At 46.9% G+C, this 18,454-nt stretch overlaps 2 protein-coding genes across 5 annotated transcripts in view; both read right to left on the reverse strand.

The window, feature by feature from the left end:
- Window positions 1–9,260, reverse strand: part of DHX35 (DEAH-box helicase 35) — a 32,644-nt gene extending 23,384 nt beyond the window's left edge. For all 4 annotated transcript variants that reach the window (XM_062610089.1, XM_062610090.1, XM_062610088.1 and 1 more), the window contains exons 1-5: window positions 9,121–9,260; window positions 6,815–6,948; window positions 6,358–6,450; window positions 5,478–5,555; window positions 3,027–3,131 (exon numbers count right to left, since the gene is read on the reverse strand). In XM_062610089.1, coding sequence (XP_062466073.1) covers window positions 3,027–3,131; window positions 5,478–5,555; window positions 6,358–6,450; window positions 6,815–6,948; window positions 9,121–9,160 — 450 coding nt within the window. In that variant the 5' untranslated portion in view covers window positions 9,161–9,260. The remainder of the gene's footprint in view (window positions 1–3,026; window positions 3,132–5,477; window positions 5,556–6,357; window positions 6,451–6,814; window positions 6,949–9,120) is intronic.
- A 1,477-nt stretch (window positions 9,261–10,737) lies between these two features.
- On the reverse strand, window positions 10,738–16,952 carry LOC134159308 (protein FAM83D-A-like). The gene is made up of 4 exons (XM_062610091.1): window positions 16,351–16,952; window positions 14,187–14,354; window positions 13,480–13,604; window positions 10,738–13,238 (listed from the first exon to the last, which is right to left on the reverse strand). The coding sequence occupies exons 1-4, from the start codon at window positions 16,801–16,803 to the stop codon at window positions 12,863–12,865; spliced, it is 1,122 nt and encodes a 373-aa protein (XP_062466075.1). The 5' UTR covers window positions 16,804–16,952; the 3' UTR covers window positions 10,738–12,862.
- Between the last annotated feature and the right edge of the window lie 1,502 nt (window positions 16,953–18,454).

The raw sequence follows: 18,454 nt of genomic DNA on the forward strand, positions 1-18,454 counted from the left end.
TGACTTCCGCCAGTTCCCTCAGCACCCGCGGGTGCATCCCATCCGGACCCATGGGTTTATGGACGTCCAGATTGCTCAACTGATCTCTAACCCATTCCTCATCGACTAAGGCAAACCGTTCCGTCGACCTGACTTCATCTAAGGTCTCAGGGGTACAGGGCTCTTCAGGACTGCCCGCAGCAGAATAGACAAAGAAGGCATTCAGTAACTCTGCCATCTCTGCATCTTCTGTCACCAGGGCACCCATCCCGTTCATCAGTGGGCCTACATTGCCTCCGGTGTTAGTTTTGTCTGCCATGTACTTGAAAAAGCTCTTTTTGCTGTCCTTGACCCTTCTTGCCAGGTTTAATTCTAAGGATGCCTTACTCCTCCTAGCTGCCTTCCTACATCCCCTAGCAGCAGCCTTATATTCCTCCCAAGTGGCCAGCCCCTCCTTCCATGACCTGTAAACTCTCCTCTTCCACTTGAGCATATCCAGCAATTCCCAGTTTAGCCACGCAGGTCTCTTGGCCCTCTTCCTTGACTTCCTACGTGTCGGGATGCTCCGATCTTGAGCTCGGAAAAAGCAGTCCTTGACTATCAACCAACTATCTTGGGCCCCTTTTCCTTCAAGCAGCCTTGCCCATGGGATTTCCCCTAGCAATTGCTTGAAAAGGCCAAAGTTTGCCCTGCTGAAGTCCAGGGTTGCAATTCTACTTCCTATTCTACTGGTCCTACCACACAAGATCCTGAACTTCACCATCTCGTGGTCGCTGCAACCAAGGCAGCTCTCAACCCTTACTGCTTCGACCAGATCCTCCTTGTTAGTGAGGATGAGATCCAGCAGCGCTTCTCTCCTGGTCGGCTCATCCACCATTTGCAGGAGGAAGTTATCATCCACACACTGGAGGAACCTCCTGGACTGTGGCTGGGTTGCCGAGTGGTCCTTCCAGCAAACATCAGGGAAGTTAAAATCCCCCACGACGACCACGGCCTGTGGCTGTGAGGCCGCTCTCAGCTGCCTGTAGAAGGCCTCGTCAACTTCCTCACCCTGATCCGGTGGTCTGTAAGAGACACCCGCAACAGTATCCCCCCTGCCAGCCTGCCCCTTCATTCTCACCCACAGACTCTCAACTCGCTCGTCATCTGTCCCCGGACAGAACTCGGTGCATTGTAGTTGCTCCCGCACATAAAGAGCAACCCCACCACCCCTCCTGGCTGGCCTGTCTTTCCTGAAGAGGACATAGCCCTCCATGACTATATTCCAGTCATGTGAGCTGTCCCACCACGTCTCTGTAATTGCCACCAGATCACAGTCTCCTGACTTAACACAGGTTTCCAACTCCTCCTGCTTATTTCCCATGCTGCGCGCATTGGTGTACAGACATGTCAGGGAGCGAGCTGAGCACACCGATTTCACCCGAGGATTATAGGAGGCCTCCCAGTCTTCATTAATTCTGGAGCGCTGCTCCATTGGGGCAAGCCCAGCAACAACCCCATCCCCCTTCGAATCTAGTTTAAAGCTCTCCAAATGAGCCCTGCTAATTCGTGCCCCAGCATCCTTTTGCCTCTGTGAGACAAACCTTTCTCACTTGACATTGTCCAGACTGGTGCCCTATAAAACCAGCTGTTATCAAAGAATCCAAAGCCCTGACTGCAGCACCAGTCTCGTAGCCAATTGTTCATGAACTGAATCTTCCCATTCCTTCCACATCATCAGTGGAAGATGGAAGGAGTGAGGAGAAGATCACTTGAGCCCCAGACTCTTTCACCATCCGCCCCAAGGCCCTGTAGTCTTTCTTCATCCCCCTCAGACTGCGGGAAGCAGCTTCTTCCCCACCTGTCTGGAAGACCAGCAGCGGGTAGTAGTCTGTCGGGTGCACCAGGTTGGGGAGCGCCCTGGTGATATCCCTGATCCGGGCTCCAGGCAGACTACACACTTCCCTATGATGAGGGTCAACTCTGCATATCGGGCCCTCTGTTCCTCTCAGAAGGGAATCCCCTACTACAATGACCCTTCTTTCTTTCTTAACAGAGGCAGTCTTGAGGTGCAAAGTCGACCCCCTTTTCCTATGCGGCCTTGTGGGCTGGCCTTGCACCACATTCTCACCTACCTCTCCTTCAAGATCCAGGGCCTCGAACCTATTACGGAGGGACACCTGGGGAAGCAGGGCAGGAAGGGGGGAGGGTTTCCCACGACGTCGAACTGGAACTCGCTTCCAACCCTCGTCGTCTTTTTGGTCCCCTACCTCTGCGCAACAGCTACAGGGCAGGGGCTGTCTCGGGCCATCCCCCTCTGTGTGAGAGGGCAGGGGGTCCTTCCCCTTTTGGGGGGTATCTCCCTGGAACCGTTCCAACTGGCACGCCAGGGAGTTACTCCACCAGTCGATCTCCCTTTCACACTCCCTGATAGTCCTCAGCGTTTCAACCTCCTCCTTAAGTCTTGCCACCAGGCTAAGCAGATCTTCTACCTGCTCACACCTCACGCAGGTGGAATGCTGTCCTCCCTCCCCCGGCAGCAGCAGGCTCTGGCACTCCCTGCATCCAGAGACCTGAACAGCCACGGTCTGGGACGGGGTCTCCGTCTGAGTTGCTGCAGTCACCTTACTGCAAGCTCGCTTTCTGGAGGCGACCATATTGGTCCGCAGCCTGGGACACCAGCAACACGACCAGCTTGTTCCTCCCTGCACCCGGCGGGCAGCGACCGGTCGCTGCCCTCTCTGAGGCTTTTTCAAGGCAAGCAGCAGGGAGTGGTCACCGTCACCGTGGGAACGCCCCCGCCACGTGAGCCTCTCTCTCGCAAGGGCTGCTGTGGCTTCGGGGATCGGAAGATGTCGGGAATCGCGATGTCTCTGCGCTCTCCTCTCTGATTTTCCTAATCTCCGTTGACCCTCGCGGTCGCTGAAGCGTGCCGGCTGTGGCTCTAGCTAGGCTAGCTCGATCAGCTGACTTTACTGGGCATCATAAGGTTCTCATTAATTTTGTAAAAGTACTTGGAGAGTTTCAGCTAACCCTTTCAGAGTAACCACACGCTGTTCATATTTCACCTTAATTCTTGTAGCTTGTGGATCCGTGCAGTCATCAAACCGAATACAATATCCAACTTCATGCCCCAGCACTGCACCTCTTTCATCAGCAACTCTGCTTGCAATCTGAGAAAAAAAAAGATTTTTACAAACAATAGACAGCTCACAGCACATTTCTTCACTGTATCATTATTTTTGTAGAGAATTGGCATCAAAACAGGAAATAGAGCTGATGCTTCCAAACAATTATTTGTTCTCATTCTAACAAAAAATTCTGTTTGACATAAACAGTGCATACTGAACATACAACTGGTAAATGCTTTTAAATATTTTAGTGTAACTTAGTAAATGTTTTAAGCTGCTTCTAATCAGGAAAGCCATGGAGATACCTTTCTGTGATAAGCACTCTGACAGACCTACAAAGGCAGTTACTCCACCAGTCACAATGCTGAGAAAGGACCTCCTCGCAAGCAGTTGTGGGAGTGCAGTTTAAGAACAGTCGGTATGCAAAAAGGGAATGAATGCAGGGATTTGGCACACAGAAAGAAGTTACCAGGTAAGCTGATCTGTCCCTGAACTTACTCAGACTTCCTTTTAGTTTTGTTTTGGGTTTTTTTGAATAAAGATGCTACTGTACTGTATAAAGATAATACAGAACCTTCTATGCAGAAAACATGACAGAAAAGATGACAAACTGGCAGAATAATTAAAACAAGCAACAGTACTACCCTGGACCAGTTTTAAGCCAATAGCTCCTTTAGCTAAAAATCTTGAGTTATTTAGACTTATTCTACGGATTATTAGATATTATCAGGCCATGGTTTCAGCAAGCTACAAGGACATTTAATACCTAACAGCACAATAAAACCCCACAATACATACATTAGTCCTAGTAGAATTCCAAGGGCAAGCTACTTTCAGTCATTTGAGTGACATTATAAACCATACCCACAGGCAGTGAATTCATGATTTCACTTAGTATCTTATCACTCGGCCACTTTCAGCCCAAGCGTTCAGGATAATTATCAGCCTGGGTAATCGAAGCAGAAGTTCAGGAATTTCTAAACAGTGCCTTATGCCTCTGCAACAACTTGCCTTTACTTCTGACACTCCCCCCCCCCCCCGCCCCATACTCTAGATGAGAAAGCAGATTAGCACACCTCTTAAAATAAAAGATCACTTTCAATTCAAGACAAAGCAATCATCAACTATATCTCTCATCTCCCTGTAAAAGCCATACAGTCCACACAGTTTGCAACAGCATTGCAAAGGAAAATCCTACTGTGTCTATCTATTAAGCCCTGCTTAAGTAATCGTTTTATTTTAGGCTTAAAAATAATGTATTAAGACATGAAAAAGAAATGAGAACCAAGTTTGTTGTGAGAAAACATTGCAGCATACACAACATCCCCTGTAGAACTATGCAGTGTCAGCTGGATGTTCTGTGAAGGAGAAAAGGGAGGACGCTGCAGGCAGACTGTCCAAAGCACAAGATGCAGATCACTGCTGTTTCCCTCTCCATGTTGGATACAATCAGAGAATACCGGATGAGATGAAAGGGCAAGCTGCACAGCAGCTCAGTCTACTACATTTTCATGGGAGGCATAAGCTGATTTGCTGCAGGTACACTTTAATACATTATAAAGAACAAGCAAAATGAGATTTACAAAACTGCACCACAGTTTTCTGTAAAAGGAACGCTGCAGCAGAAACTTCAGCCCACCGAGTCAGTGTTTGGCAGCAGTTATGAAAACAAGGAGTACTGGATGTTTTCCATACAGACTTTTTTTATACTTATTCTTTATTACCAGAGAGCACAATTTGTTTCCTTTGGCATCCCCTCTTCTTCTTCTTGTAGTACATCTAGCTGACATTATGCTTTCTCAGACCTCCTATGTATATATGTCTATATAGGAAAAGATATATATATATTTATACAGTAAAAGACTTCTCACAACAAACTTGTTTCTTTTCCATGACATTCTTACAAGGCAAAAAACAAACCAAAACAAACATGCAAATTAAAACCTACAACAAAAAAATAATACAGAAAAGAGATTCAAAAAGCTTTGGTGTGAATTGCTAGAAAGAGGTACACAACCTCCTCTTTCTTTCAACAGCTATGTTACTGTACACAGATTTACCATCACTACTTTACTTTGTGAAAAAGTTAAGGTTCACGCACAGTTCTTGTCCAGAATCAATCACAGCCCTGCACAGGTCTAACTTTCATACCCAGTTCTGCCGATTCCACCCAATTTTTTTTTTTCCAAAGCTTCTACACCTGCAATTCTGGACTTGGAATTTTTGGCAAGACCTACTAATCTAGTTGAATTCAGCATATAGTACCAGCAATTCCGTGAGGAAGGAAATATCTGCTCATTCAGGAGCACATGCCAACACCATTCCTGCTAATAAACTGGAAGTTATAATGACATTGAACTGGAAAAATAAGGACATGGAGAAACTCACTGAAACAGCAGCAACCCGACGAGGCTGCGTCACTCCAACAACTCTTCCTTCAGCTGCCCAGCCAGCTTCTGCTAGGTACTGCAAACAAATATTGAGTGCAAGAAATGAACTGGTCATGCTGTGACTGCAGTGAGGTGTTAGTTCTCCACACTGTGCTTTTTGCCGGTTGTGACACCATCTGATGCACATCCTCAGACAAAACAGTTACTTAAGAGATTTTGTGCGTTTATTAATCTCACCATTACAAGTAATACAGCATAATACAGTCTCTCCTAAACACATACTATCAGAAAGCACCTACGAGCAGTTCTTTCAGTTTTAAGTATTTTTTAACTTCTTAATTTTTCTCTTCTTTATTTTATTACCCCTTGAAGAAAAAAAGCTAAGCAGCACAAGCCCTGATGCAGATGACATTCATCACTGGTCTGCAATTTTCCAAGTTACTCAAGAACCAACTTCAAAACATTCTCAGACTTTCTACATTCCCTTCACAAATGAGAAAATTTTGCAAACCCGTGAAAAATACAACATTCCAAAAATTTCCAACAGGAAAGCTCCTAAAAAAAGTGTACTTTATTTCCCTACTTAAAAACATATTTTCAGCAAAATTTTAAACATTACTGATTATCAACACCTACTGCTGCACAGTAACTACTATTTGTACCAGAATAAACTACGTGTTGTCTCCGGTCCTTTCCTGTAGAGGAGGGAGGTTTTACATTACAGACATACCAGCTGCTTCTATTTCTCTCCTCTCGGTCGCACACACAAGCACAGGGGACTTCCCTTCTCACAGTACAGATCCGGGTTGCTGGTTTAACATTTCATGTAAAATACCCCAAGGGAGTACCTGATTTCACCAAGTTAAACAGACACTTACTTGTGGAATCTGGGTTGATTTCCCACAGCCTGTTTCCCCAACAAGCACCAGAGTTTGATAGTTCTCCACTAGATACAGAATGTGATTTCTTAACTGAAACAGAAGATGACATTCAAGTATCAAAACCAGACGTGTACAAAAATAAGAGACTAATTAATGACAACACTTACATATCAGGCAGAGACAGTAAATTCATTTTACATGGATTTACTGCCAAAAGCTAAACAGCCCTTTAGAAATCCATAAGTGACATATAGAACATATAGTAAATAACACAACCTGTTACTGACAGTTTTACAGCTGTCAACCAGGACAATCAATTCCAATAAATAAAGAGATCAAGGTAATAAAATTTTTACTTTATGTTGTAAAGTGATTCTATATTGCTCTTTCAAAAAAAGGCATAAGAGACAAACATCATACAACAGATCTAATATACCCAAAAGAACTTCTTTACCTTAAAAATAGGCAGCTTTTGTCTTTGTTGTTCAATAGAAAGGGAAGCATAAGGATTATAGATGACAGATATGCTACTGCTCTCAGCAGGATTCTGTCTCTCCTCTGAGACACTGACACCAGGACCTTCCGTGCCTAGATAACATAAGTCAGTTTTAACTGGAAGAACACACTTCTGTGTACCACAGTACAACCAAAATAATATATTCCTGATGAGTAGGAATAATGGGTAGCAGCATATATCAAAAGACTAACTTTCCTATTAAAATAGTCAAAATATCAACTACAGTAAACAAATGCTTTCAAATGAAATCTGTGTCTTCTGCTGGTTAAATAGAAATCTAATGTGAATAAGTATTTGGAATTTAAAAGGATGATAATTCAGGGGAAAACTACATAGGAAAAATATACAGCAAGATCTTGGGAACTTTCTTTTTCTGTGCAACAGTTCAGATACAACTTCAATACCCTTCCCAGAAGTATATCCATGAATTTTAAGCCACCCATTCAAACAGGTAACAGAACTTCCCTTAACTAATAACAACCATATAAACATTCAACCTTGCATGCTTACGAGATACACCAGTTGTTTCACATCTGAATTTACCTCAGTAAATTAAACTTAATTTATTCCTGCGGCAGGTTACCATAAAACTACTGACAATCAAAAATGCTGAATCATGCAAATTAACTAGAAACAAACCCTCAACTCAGTAAGAGAATGTACCACATCTCTAGCTACAGATTCAACTGGGAAGGTATGAGGGCAAGAGAAAATTCCCATGTTTTGCAGGATTTGCTTGTTTGGGCTTTTCCTATTTCTCCCACTGCTTAAAAACAGTTAGTCTTTATTCAAGTTTTATAGCAAACTGATTGAATTAGAAGAGTGATTAGCAATGATTCCAGGAACTATACACTCCCCAGGCACCCTGGTTTCCGCTGGGATAGTTAATTTACTTCCTAGTAGCTTACAGATGGAAAAGTTCAGAATCAGGGACTTGACTATCTGGATCTTGACAAATCAGCAGAATTAATGAACATTGCTGCTCATCACGTAACAATTTTCTTTCACAGCATTTTCTAGGTTTTTTTTTAATACACTATTGCCATCATGTTGCATACATATACATGTTGTATCTACAACATATTACTATGATATTCAAATGATTAAGAAGCTCTTTGCTAAACTAACCTTGCCTATGAAATACCTTTGCAAGTCACAGCATACCACAACACAGTGGGCAACGTTTTAAAACTGCCAAACTCACACCCACGAAGCTCCCCTTGGGGCAAGCAAATGGGAAGGTACCGAACTGCCCAAACCACAGGGGAACCATCACTGAGCCACAGCACAGCCGAGTCTCACAGGGAGCTCTGGAGGACTTCTAGATGAACACTGCTTACCACAGAGTCACTTACAGGGGTTGCTCAGGTCCTCAGCTGGATGGAGACCCCACAACCTGACTGACTGCTTGTTCCACAGCCTGACCACCCACAGAGCAGAAAAGGGTTTTCTTGTGTTTAAGCTGACTTTATCACATTTCAGCTTGTGCCCACTGCCTCTGGTACTGTCTGTAGGCACTACCAAGAAGAGTCTGGCTCCATCTTCTTTACCCTCCCCTACAAGGTACTTACATACATTGAAAGGATCCTCCTGAGACCCCTACAAGCTGCACAGTCCCAGCTCTCTGAGCATCCCCCGTCACATCACATGCTCCAAATTCTCAACCACACTCACGGCCCTTCACTTAGTGGACCTCCTTCAGTAAGTCCCCGTCGTGGTGCTGGGGAGCTCACAGATCACCCAGTGCTGAAGGGAGGGATCACCTCCCTCAGCCCAACAGCAACGCTTTTCCTCACCCAGCCTGGGATGCAGGCCACCTTCTCTGCTGTCAGCGAGCACCAAAGGCCCGCACTCAGCTCACGGCCCACAGGGCTCCGTGAGCTCCTTCCTGCTGAGGGGCTCTCCCTGCCTGTGGCAACTCCCAGGACCTCGCACCTGCCTTTAACTTCCTGAGGTTCCCCTGTGCACTTCCCGGAACCCGCGAGGGGCAGCGACCCCACCGAACCATCACCCCCCCAGGCTGAAGAGGGGCTGCACCCCGCCACCCCCGCTAAAGGGCAACGCCGGGCTGGAGCCACACAGACCCCGCCGCTCTGCAGCCCCGGCGGCAGAGAAGCAGCACGGTTATCCGCTGCCCTCGGGGCCTAAACGCCGTGCGACCCCCAGAAGCCGCGGGGGGCAGCGCTGCGGCCTCGGCTCAGGCCGGGGGGGACCCGCCCGCAGAGCCCCACTCAGCCCCTCACCCGGCTTCCAAAACTTCACGGGTCCCACGGGCGCCGCCATCTTGGGGTGAGAGGGTAACCGGAAGCGGTAGAGCGGGGCCTACGTGACGCGCCGTGCGTTGCCATGGTGCGGGCACCCCGCGGGGCTTGTCCCCGGCCCGAGGCGGCCCCGGGGCCTCAGGAGCCAATTGCTTTTGTTGGGGGAACCACAGAACCCCAGCCTGGTTTGTGTTGAAGGGACCTTAAAGCTCACCCAGCTCCACCCCCTGCCACGGGCAGGGACACCTTCCACCAGAGCAGCTTGCTCCAAGCCCCTGTGTCCAACCTGCCCTCGAACACTGCCAGGGATGGGGCAGCCACAGCTTCTCTGGGCACCCTGTGCCAGCGCCTCAGCACCCTCACAGGGAAGAGCTTCTGCCTTGTTTCTAACCTGAACTTCCCCTGTTTCAGTTTGAACCTGTTGCAGAATGACTCTAAGAGCAGGACCATAGAGCCCTGGAGGACTGTGCGAGCAAGGCAGGGGGTGGCCCCCACAGGTAACCGGGAACCGGACATGGGAGGAGAATGTGGAGGAAGCTGTGTGGGGCTGACCAATACTGTTGTGCCAAGGAGGAGTGGCTGAATACCACTCCTATATGTGAACTGCGTCACAAATAAAGTAGAAGTTTGCTTATCACCCATATTGGGTTGGCCTGTCTGCTTCTCCTCGCCGTTTACATGAACCCCTTGTCCTGTCACTGCAGTCCCTAACGAAGAGTCCCTCCCCGGCATCCTTGTAGCCCCCTTCAGATGCTGGAAGCTGCTCTGAGGCCTCCCCGCAGCCGCCTCTTCTCCAGGCTGAGCAGCCCCAGTGTTCTCAGTGTGTCTCCATACGGGAGGTGCTTCAGTCCCTCATCATCCTCGTGGCCTCCTCTGGACTTGTTCCAACAGTTCCATGTCCTTTTTATGTTGGGGACACCAGAACTGCACACAGTGCTGCAAGAGGGGTCTCACCAGAGCAGAGCAGAGGGGCAGGATCACCCCCATGACCTACTGCTCACCTGCTGTTGATGCAGCCCAGGATGTGAAAGCCAGCTCCTGTGGGAGCCTCGCTGGTGCAGGCAGGGAGCGGAGCGCTGCCCCAGCTCTCTGCAGGCAGGCAAAAGGCCCTGTCAGCTGCCACCCCTGCGTGTGATGGGGAAACCATGAAATGCTTTGGGCATTTCCCTGTTTTACCGGCAAGAAGGGCTCCGGGTTTGTAGCACCATGTCCAAGCCCCATGCTGGTAGTTCCACACGCAGAAACGGTGTTGCTGAGGACCACCCTTCCCCTCCAAGCCCAGAGGAAAACAGTAAAACAAATACTGCAGGACCAGGGCAAGTCTGAGCCAAGCCCTCCAGATGTGACTAAAACGTATAACCTGGGGGAGAAGCTAGGATTTAACAGAATTGAGAGATTGCCTAAAAAAGTCCTTGTCTTGTTGATCAAGTAAAACTAATCACCTCCCTGCTCCACATGAAGGATGACTCCACACTACACTAAAGTGCACCACAGCTGTGGCACTTTACACCAGGAAGCTGAAGGACTAGAAAGAAAACAGTTAACAGTCATTAATAGATCCAGTGGTGCCCTACCGCTGGCTCATTACAGCCCGTGACAGTGGCTGGTGGATCAAATTGAATGTAAATTTTGAGTTAATTAAGTATAGGCTGGAGTAAAAAAAAAGAAAGAAACGGCTTCCAGTAAGTTTAGTAATGCTGTCAAAATTAATGCTCATGGAAAATAAACACATTTTGTATACTTATTAATCACTCGCCTTCTTCGAGAATGACTGGACACAGTAGCAGTGCAGTTGTGGATTAACACAAAACCACACTTCCCAATGCTGTACCTCCACCGCCACTTTTTAAGTCAAGTCTAGGTATCACTTGAGAAAGAGGTTATTCAGTTAGAATTAAAGACATTCTTAAAATTCTGAAAAAACACATTGAAATTTATAGCTAGATTAAGTCCACTCTATCAGAAATAAACACAACTTATCACACTATTTTGTATCATCAAGATATTAAGCAACTATTGAGAAAAAGTCCTACTAATGGCACGTGGAGTTACCTGTTAAATGATGAGATGAATGATAAAAACTTACAGTTGAGAAAACATATACAGGTAATTATTGTGAAAATAGGATTGCAAAAACAATATTCTGCATAGAGTACAACATTGTATAGGTTTGGTTTGTGAAAAACACAGTTAAGAATAAAAATACATATATTTCAAACTTCTTTACATCTGGATGAAAGTCAAGACTATTGAACTATAAACTATTGAACATTTACAAATTAGGAGAGTCAGAACTATTACATTTCCATGAGCATTAAGTGCAGAAGAAAAGGGGTGCAGATTAGTCATAACCTAACCAGTACATCATTGCAGTGTCCAAAAAACCGTTTCTGTGAGCTCAACGTTTCCAGTTTAACGTTATCCTGGTGAGATTTAGCAGAGTTGCGTATGAAGTGCCCCAGCTAAGTTTTAACCTTCCCTTTTGAAGCTTAGAACCCACACAACACTTATGCAAGCATATACCTGAGTTTTTTGCAGTAGCAAGAGCCTCAAGAGCAACCTGAGGAACAGTGTGCCTTTGCTTTTGCTACAGCTGCCACTCGTTAGTTGGACTGACAAGTTTCTGCACTAGCAGGCTGCTGGGACTTCAGTGCCTGCATGCACAGCTGCCTGGGAGGATACAGATAGCCTATTCATTTGGGATTTTTGGTTTTCTCTACAAACTGATTAAAAAAAAAAAAAAAAACCGAACTTGCATGAAACCTTGAGAATAAATGGTTCTATTGCTGATTTTTACATTATTGCATGTCTGGTTGAAGTAAGGCTTTTGAGAAGCAGCAGCAGCTTCACAAATTTCAGGTCTACTCAACTAATAAATACTTTAGATATTCATTTATTGATTTTTATCTAAATTTTTCTAAATATCTATTTAGGTAGACTAGATATTGACTAGAAGTCAATAATGGCTTTCCAGGTGTTAAGAAAGGGTTTGGTGGTTTTTTTTCTAAAAATATGTGTCCATTTAGATAGATATTTATTGCAGGATGTCCAGCAAGCCAAGCATTCTTATAATTAAGAAAAGGTCATTTGGAATTCAATCAAAACCCTTGTTCACCTGTGTTACCTCATCCCGCCAGGCAGCACAGCCTCGCATAAAGATAATGTAACATTTGAGGACCAGTAACATGGTACTGATTTACCTGTTTCTAGGCTATGGTTACTCTGCTTCAGTTCTGTGTCATTAAAACATTCATAGGGAGCTTGTGCCACACAGGACTGATTCCAGTGCCGTGCAGCAGTCCTGCTATTCATCTTTGGAAGACTTTTAAGCAACATATTTCCTACACCTAAATTACTTTAAAAAAAGATTTGAGTTACTGAGCTAAGCCACTGGTAACCCATCAGCTGAATACATGTGAGAATGGCTGAAAAATTAAAATCTGACAGAAGACAGATACTAGAAGTCAATAATGGCTTTCCAGGTGTTAAGAGGGGTTTTGTTTCTTTTCCAAAAACACATCTGAGCTGAAGACAATACCCTAACTGCATGTGTTGATCTGCATTATAGTGGTCTTTGAACGAACCCACAATGCCAGGATCACTTCTCTCAGTTCAAGGTTTGTTTCCCAGCTGCTCTCACGGACATTCTGTGAGACAGCACTGGACATGGACAACTGGATGTGGTTCCTGAGGTTCTGCTTCTCCCACTGAGTGAACGTGCAATTCATCTCTCTATGATCCAGTGTGGCCTCATAACTAGGGAACCATTCCTCTTAGTCAGTGGAGGAGAGGCATGCATTGCATTATTTGACACGTAGACGGCCTCCCTCGAGGCATGCAGCCAGTTTCGCTTCCTTTTGAGATTCCCTACAAATGCTCTAAGATACAAAAACTCCATTCTGGTCAAGTCTCTGGAAGCCACTGTTATACTGACCACCTGGTCCAACACCTTATTCTTCCTGCAGCTGGATAACTCTTTGAGGTTGATAGGCTTTGACCGTGCATAAAGAATCCGAAATTCCAGGTCAAAGTGTGCAACTGCAGGACCTGACAGGATCAAAATGTTACTGCTGTTCAGCTTCCCATCTGTCCACGTGAAACTAGCAAAGGAAGGATGAGAAAAATTTGAGTTAATTCAAAATGAATGGTAGTATTAACTGAAAATTCTCTTTCATCATATTAAGTTAAATCATTCCTATAATCCAAATGATAGGCAGCGTGCACTTTTTAGGACAAACTTTACACATTTACTCTGACAAGGAAAGCAGTTTTGCAACACGGCTGATTTTCCTTTCCATGTAAAGAAATCATGCTAAGCAACATAAAGAAATTGGCACTTGCCTGTAGGAGCCTGTTGTCACTCTAATGCCATCAATTAACATGAACTTCTCACGGACTTTTCCAACAATTTTGGCACCCGACCTTGTGTAGTATATATTCCCCGTGATATTTCGAATTCTCATCAACTGTTAAAGATAGGTGTCATGTGGATTTCAAAGTAAACGATTGTGTTTAAAGGAGTAACACACAACAGTGATCACTGAGGAACTAGCAAAGGCTGCTCACAATGGCACAAGATCCACCCTCTACAAACCAAATGATAATTTTGTCTTTAGTAGGCAAAGAGATGGCATTAAGGGGCAAACCCATAAGCTGGTTGTGCAAAATCTGGCTGTAAAAACTCCTGTCACTTAACCTCAGAGGGAACAAGTTCCACAGAGCCCCAAGAACCTGCTTCTCCACCAACCTGCAAAGTCTCAGTGAGCCTGACCAACTCCACTCATGCTTTAGGAACTGGACATTCCTCCTGCATTGCCTTTAATATTCAATTAGTATTTGTGCTCAGAAAGCACCTGTAACATCCATTTACAAAGATTTCAGTTTCTCTATTCATTTCCTTCTTATGCTTAAATCTTCAAGAAAGAGCTATAGCTACATAAACCCCATTTAAATTGTGGCAGCAGATACAACAGTTTCTTCTTGTGATACCTCAAAGATCACAGCCATAAGAGGATCAAGTCTGTCCCTATGAATATGACAAGGCTCACCTTTTCCTGTTCAAGGTCAACTCCCAGATCCTTGCACATTTTTAGAAAGTGGGAAAATGAAGACTGATCTAGAAGGATATAGGCTTTAACTTGCCGCTGGCTACAAGCTTCCAAGAGATCTTTGAAGATATCAGTGTCTGTGAAGGAATCCATCACCAGGGCAATCATCTGCAACAAGTTTCAGAAGAGATCATTAGGCTGGTTCCACAGCACCCCAAGGCAGATGGCACAGGAGGCATTTGACCTTCAACTTAAATATCCCCCTATCTGTGTCTTCCCCCCCCCTTTTTTTTTATTGGTGGTTATGAAACATGGGGCAGACTTCTGTGATCTGATATATCCATTTGTTGTTCACAGGACCGCTGGAACATTTACAGATGTAATAGAAAGGAAAAAAGCTGATTAGAATAAATTTCTGCAAAGAGAAGGATGTTTTAGTAAAGGTGATGACTGAGTATAGTACACTGAGGTACGGGAGATACAATATACATCGCCCTTCACTATGATCCTGTCCCTGTATAAATCAGAAAAAAAAAACTGAGCTTATGGGCAGAAATTGTTGCTAAAGATTCTTTGCCCCAATTTTGCTATCACTTAACTGATTTATCATAGAATCATAGAATGGTTTGGGTTGGAAAGGACCTTAAGATTATCCTGTAATTTCAACAGTGGACATTGAAGCTTCTTTTGTTTCTGTTTTGGTTCCATAGTTACAGATAATCTACCCTGAAAGCCTATTGCGGAAAGACACCTTTTCTGTCTTTAAAAATCAGAGTTCATCATGAATTAGCAGCAGTCAGAGCTCCTGCATCTAGTCAGTTGCTCACGGGTTTTAATTAAGGTCATTCTAAAGCATTCCCTTTTTTACTACGTAACTTCACCTTCCAGGAAAAATTACAGAAAACTGAGTGTTTGCTCCTTTCCCCCCAACTCCAGAGCACTGCCAAGACCTACACAGGCAGAGAGACACTTGACACCTCTCCAAAACCTTAAGTGAGCTCATAAACAAGTATTTCACATGAGAAAAAGAAAGACATTTTGCTGCCAGTCTTCTTCACCCACATTAATAACTTGGGTGTAACAGGAGCACCGAGTTCAATGTGGATATGTTTGGGGTGATGGAATATCTTGGAAGAAGCACAACAGTAACAAAATAAGTGCATCATTGCTTCAAGTTTCTTCCTAACCCTGACTTCTGGCAAAACCACGCGTCTGCTTCTGTGGGAGGCAAATCTGGTCTCCGATTCCTTGGCAAGAGAGATTTTTTTCCCCCAGGAACAGATATTTTCTTCAAAAGCACTGCCAGAAGAAAATGATGAGCTGATTTCCAAAGTGTTCGTTCTCCAGAGTCTATCAAACTTTTCAAGTGAGAAAACAGTATAAGAAAAACCTAAACCAACAACAAAACACATAGACTGAACGCAAACGTTTGCCTGTACCCGGTGCAGGACATGGACACAAGAAGTGATTAAGAGAGCCAGGAATATGTCACTCTCAGGTGTCAAGTCCCTGAATGAGCTTTGTAATGCCTGTACTTTCATCAGTGTGGGAGAAAACCTTGATAAGAATAATAGAATCCCGGACTGGTTTGGGTTAGAAGGGACTTTAAAGCTCCTCCAGCTCCAACCCCTGCCACGGGCAGGGACCCCTTCCACCAGAGCAGCTTGCTCCAAGCCCCTGCGTCCAACCTGGCCTTGAACACTGCCAGGGATGGGGCAGCCACAGCTTCTCTGGGCACCCTGTGCCAGCGCCTCAGCACCCTCACAGGGAAGAGCTTCTGCCTAAGAGCTCATCTCAGTCTCCCCTCTGGCAGGTTCAAGCCATTCCCCTTGGCCTGGCTCTACGGGCCCTTGTCCCAACCCCCTCTCCAGCTTTCCTGCAGCCCCTTTAGGCACTGGAGCTGCTCTCAGGTCTCCCCTTGAGGAGCCTTCTCTTGTGCAGGCTGACCCAGCCCAGCTCTCTCAGCCTGGCTCCAGAGCAGAGCTGCTCCAACGAAGCGTTCTTTGCCCGACGGCGGTTCTAAAGCCGCTCGGCCCCGCTGAGCGCCACCCGAAGGGGACGCCCGTCGATGCCGTCGCCGATCCCCGTCCCGGGTCGCAGCCCCGCTGGAGCAGGGCCCCAGGCGCATCCGAGCACGCAGCAGCCCCGCCGCGCCCGCACTGACCTGCCGCGCGGAGCGGATCTGGCGCCGCACCGCCTCCTTGCAGCCGTAGATGCTGTCCCCGCAGCCGGGCTGGAAGTGCGCCTCGACCCGCGTGAGCCCGCGGAAGGCGCCGCTGGCGAAGCCCGGCCAGCCCAGCTCCAGGGCGGGCGGCTCCACGTCCGAGCGCTCGGGGAAGTAGGTGAGCGACGAGGCGTCGAGGGAGGCGCCGGCGAAGGGCTCGGCCGCCGGCTCCGGGGCCGCGGCAGGCGGCAGCGCGCCCCGCGCGATCGCCTGCACCTCGGGCTCCGAGAGGAACGGCGGCAGCTGCTCCCGCCGCAGGAAGGCGCGCAGCGCCTCGGGGCCGCCCGCCACCAGCTCCTCCAGCGCCAGCCGCTGCGCCTCGCTGTACGGCCCGGGCGGCCGCGGCGACCAGCGCCCGGCGCCCTCCTCCAGCCACCGCGACGGGCTCGCCATCGCGCGGGGCGCCGACCGGCTCAGCTCGGCCCCGGCCGCCGCTTTATAGCGGCTCCGCGGGCGGGCCCCACGCTCCGTGGCTCTTCTCCGCCCCCCCGCCCGGCCCCGCGGCAGCAGCGGGCGGTCGAGCAGGCTCCGCTCCCCCCGGCGGCTGGGATCAGCAGCCCAGGGAGAAGCATCCGCAAGCACACGGAGCTCGCATTAAGCGGGGAGAGTTAAGTACAGCCCTGGCGCTGCTGCCCCGGTGATCAAAGACCTGGTCCCCAGGTTGAGGAGGGCCAAGTCCCTCCCCCGGGCAGGCGCCCCAGCGCAGCCTGCTCTGCGAGGCCCGGGTAGCCGGAGGACGCCAAGCCCACGGACGTGCTTAAGAAACATCTGGGTCCAAAACAGCAGGCAGCAAACGCAGCTCTGCAACGATCAGGTGAAAACCCTCACGGCAGAATGAGTTGATTTGTAAACTGCTGCTTGTTCGTGTGAGAGCACCGTAACCGCCGCACAATGTAATAAAGGTACATAGCACGCAGGTTGATTTTACATACACAGAAGCACTGCTGAGCACAGGCACTCGAAATTGGCCTTGACAGTGTATCTCAACTCCCTTTCTGCTACTTACTTCACTCCCCGTGTTCCAGCTCATAGGACCAGTTTCTTACCTCTTTGAGCAGACAGAAATTTTCCTCCTCAGCCTGCACCTCTCGGTACATCTGCCCCCCTCCTCACGGAAGGAGTGGTTGCTTTGAAATCCAAGCAATAAAAGTAGCTAAACCTCTTTATCCTACATAGATATCTATATGATTTCAGAGGTGGGAACACCTAAGTTAGTAGAAAAAAGCATTTCTCTGTACACTGGAGTTGCAGCCTTTTTGTGGTTTGGATATTTTTCTTTATTCCCCCATTCTTTGCTGTTTACGGGAATATTAAAGACAACAGCTTAAATGTGCCATCTACTGGACACAAGTGTGGATAAACAGGAAAATACACAACCCAGACTCCAGTTTGACTTGGCTGAATAGGCCGGTTGGTCACTCACATGCAGGGCCAGTGGAGAACAGCACAGGTCAGGTCTTAACAGAACCTCCACGCTGCTCAGACCAGTAATCCAGCGAGCGCAGACACATGCACAGACTGCTGCTGGCAGAGCCACATCGTGTCCCTGCAAAGCAACTTAACCTAGGATGCATTTAATACTGAAAACAGAATATATTGAAAAACTAGAGCAACAGTGCAGCTCCTTAACCCAAGTTAGTAGTGGGGAAAGGATAAGCAGAGCAGGAAAGAGAGTTTTTATTTTCCTCACTCATACTTGTACAACATCACAAAACATAACCCATAACATTTTGTAGTGCATAATAGTTTGCTTTTAAGCAGGGGCCTTCAGTCATTGTCTCACCTCTACATTTTGTACAGGTCTCTTTATAGAAAAAAGATGGCTCATATGTTCCTAGACTGAGCCAGAGCTGGAAGCTGGTTTTACAGTGCTACAACTGAAACTGTTTACTCTGTGTAACAAGCTGTACAAGAGACAAAGTTCCCTGAAGTCATTCCAAAAGAGGAGTCTGACAGGTGTGGAACAGCAAGGTACAGTAAGATACCATAAGGATACAGCTGAGATACCATATCAGCTCCTCTCACAAGCACAAAACCCAACACT

Source organism: Pezoporus occidentalis, unplaced genomic scaffold (assembly GCF_034315485.1).
Source record: "Pezoporus occidentalis ecotype Australia unplaced genomic scaffold, CSIRO_AGI_Poc_V1 ctg144, whole genome shotgun sequence".
NCBI lineage: Eukaryota > Metazoa > Chordata > Aves > Psittaciformes > Psittacidae > Pezoporus > Pezoporus occidentalis.

Coding starts and splice junctions, on each gene's coding strand:
- LOC134159308 (XM_062610091.1), bottom strand. CDS start 16,803: ATGGCGAGCCCGTCGCGGTGGCTGGAGGAGGGCGCCGGGCGCTGGTCG. Junction 14,355..16,350: donor AGATCCGCTCCGCGCGGCAG/GTCAGTGCGGGC, acceptor AACTTGTTGCAG/ATGATTGCCCTGGTGATGGA. Junction 13,239..13,479: donor GTGACAACAGGCTCCTACAG/GCAAGTGCCAAT, acceptor TTCCTTTGCTAG/TTTCACGTGGACAGATGGGA.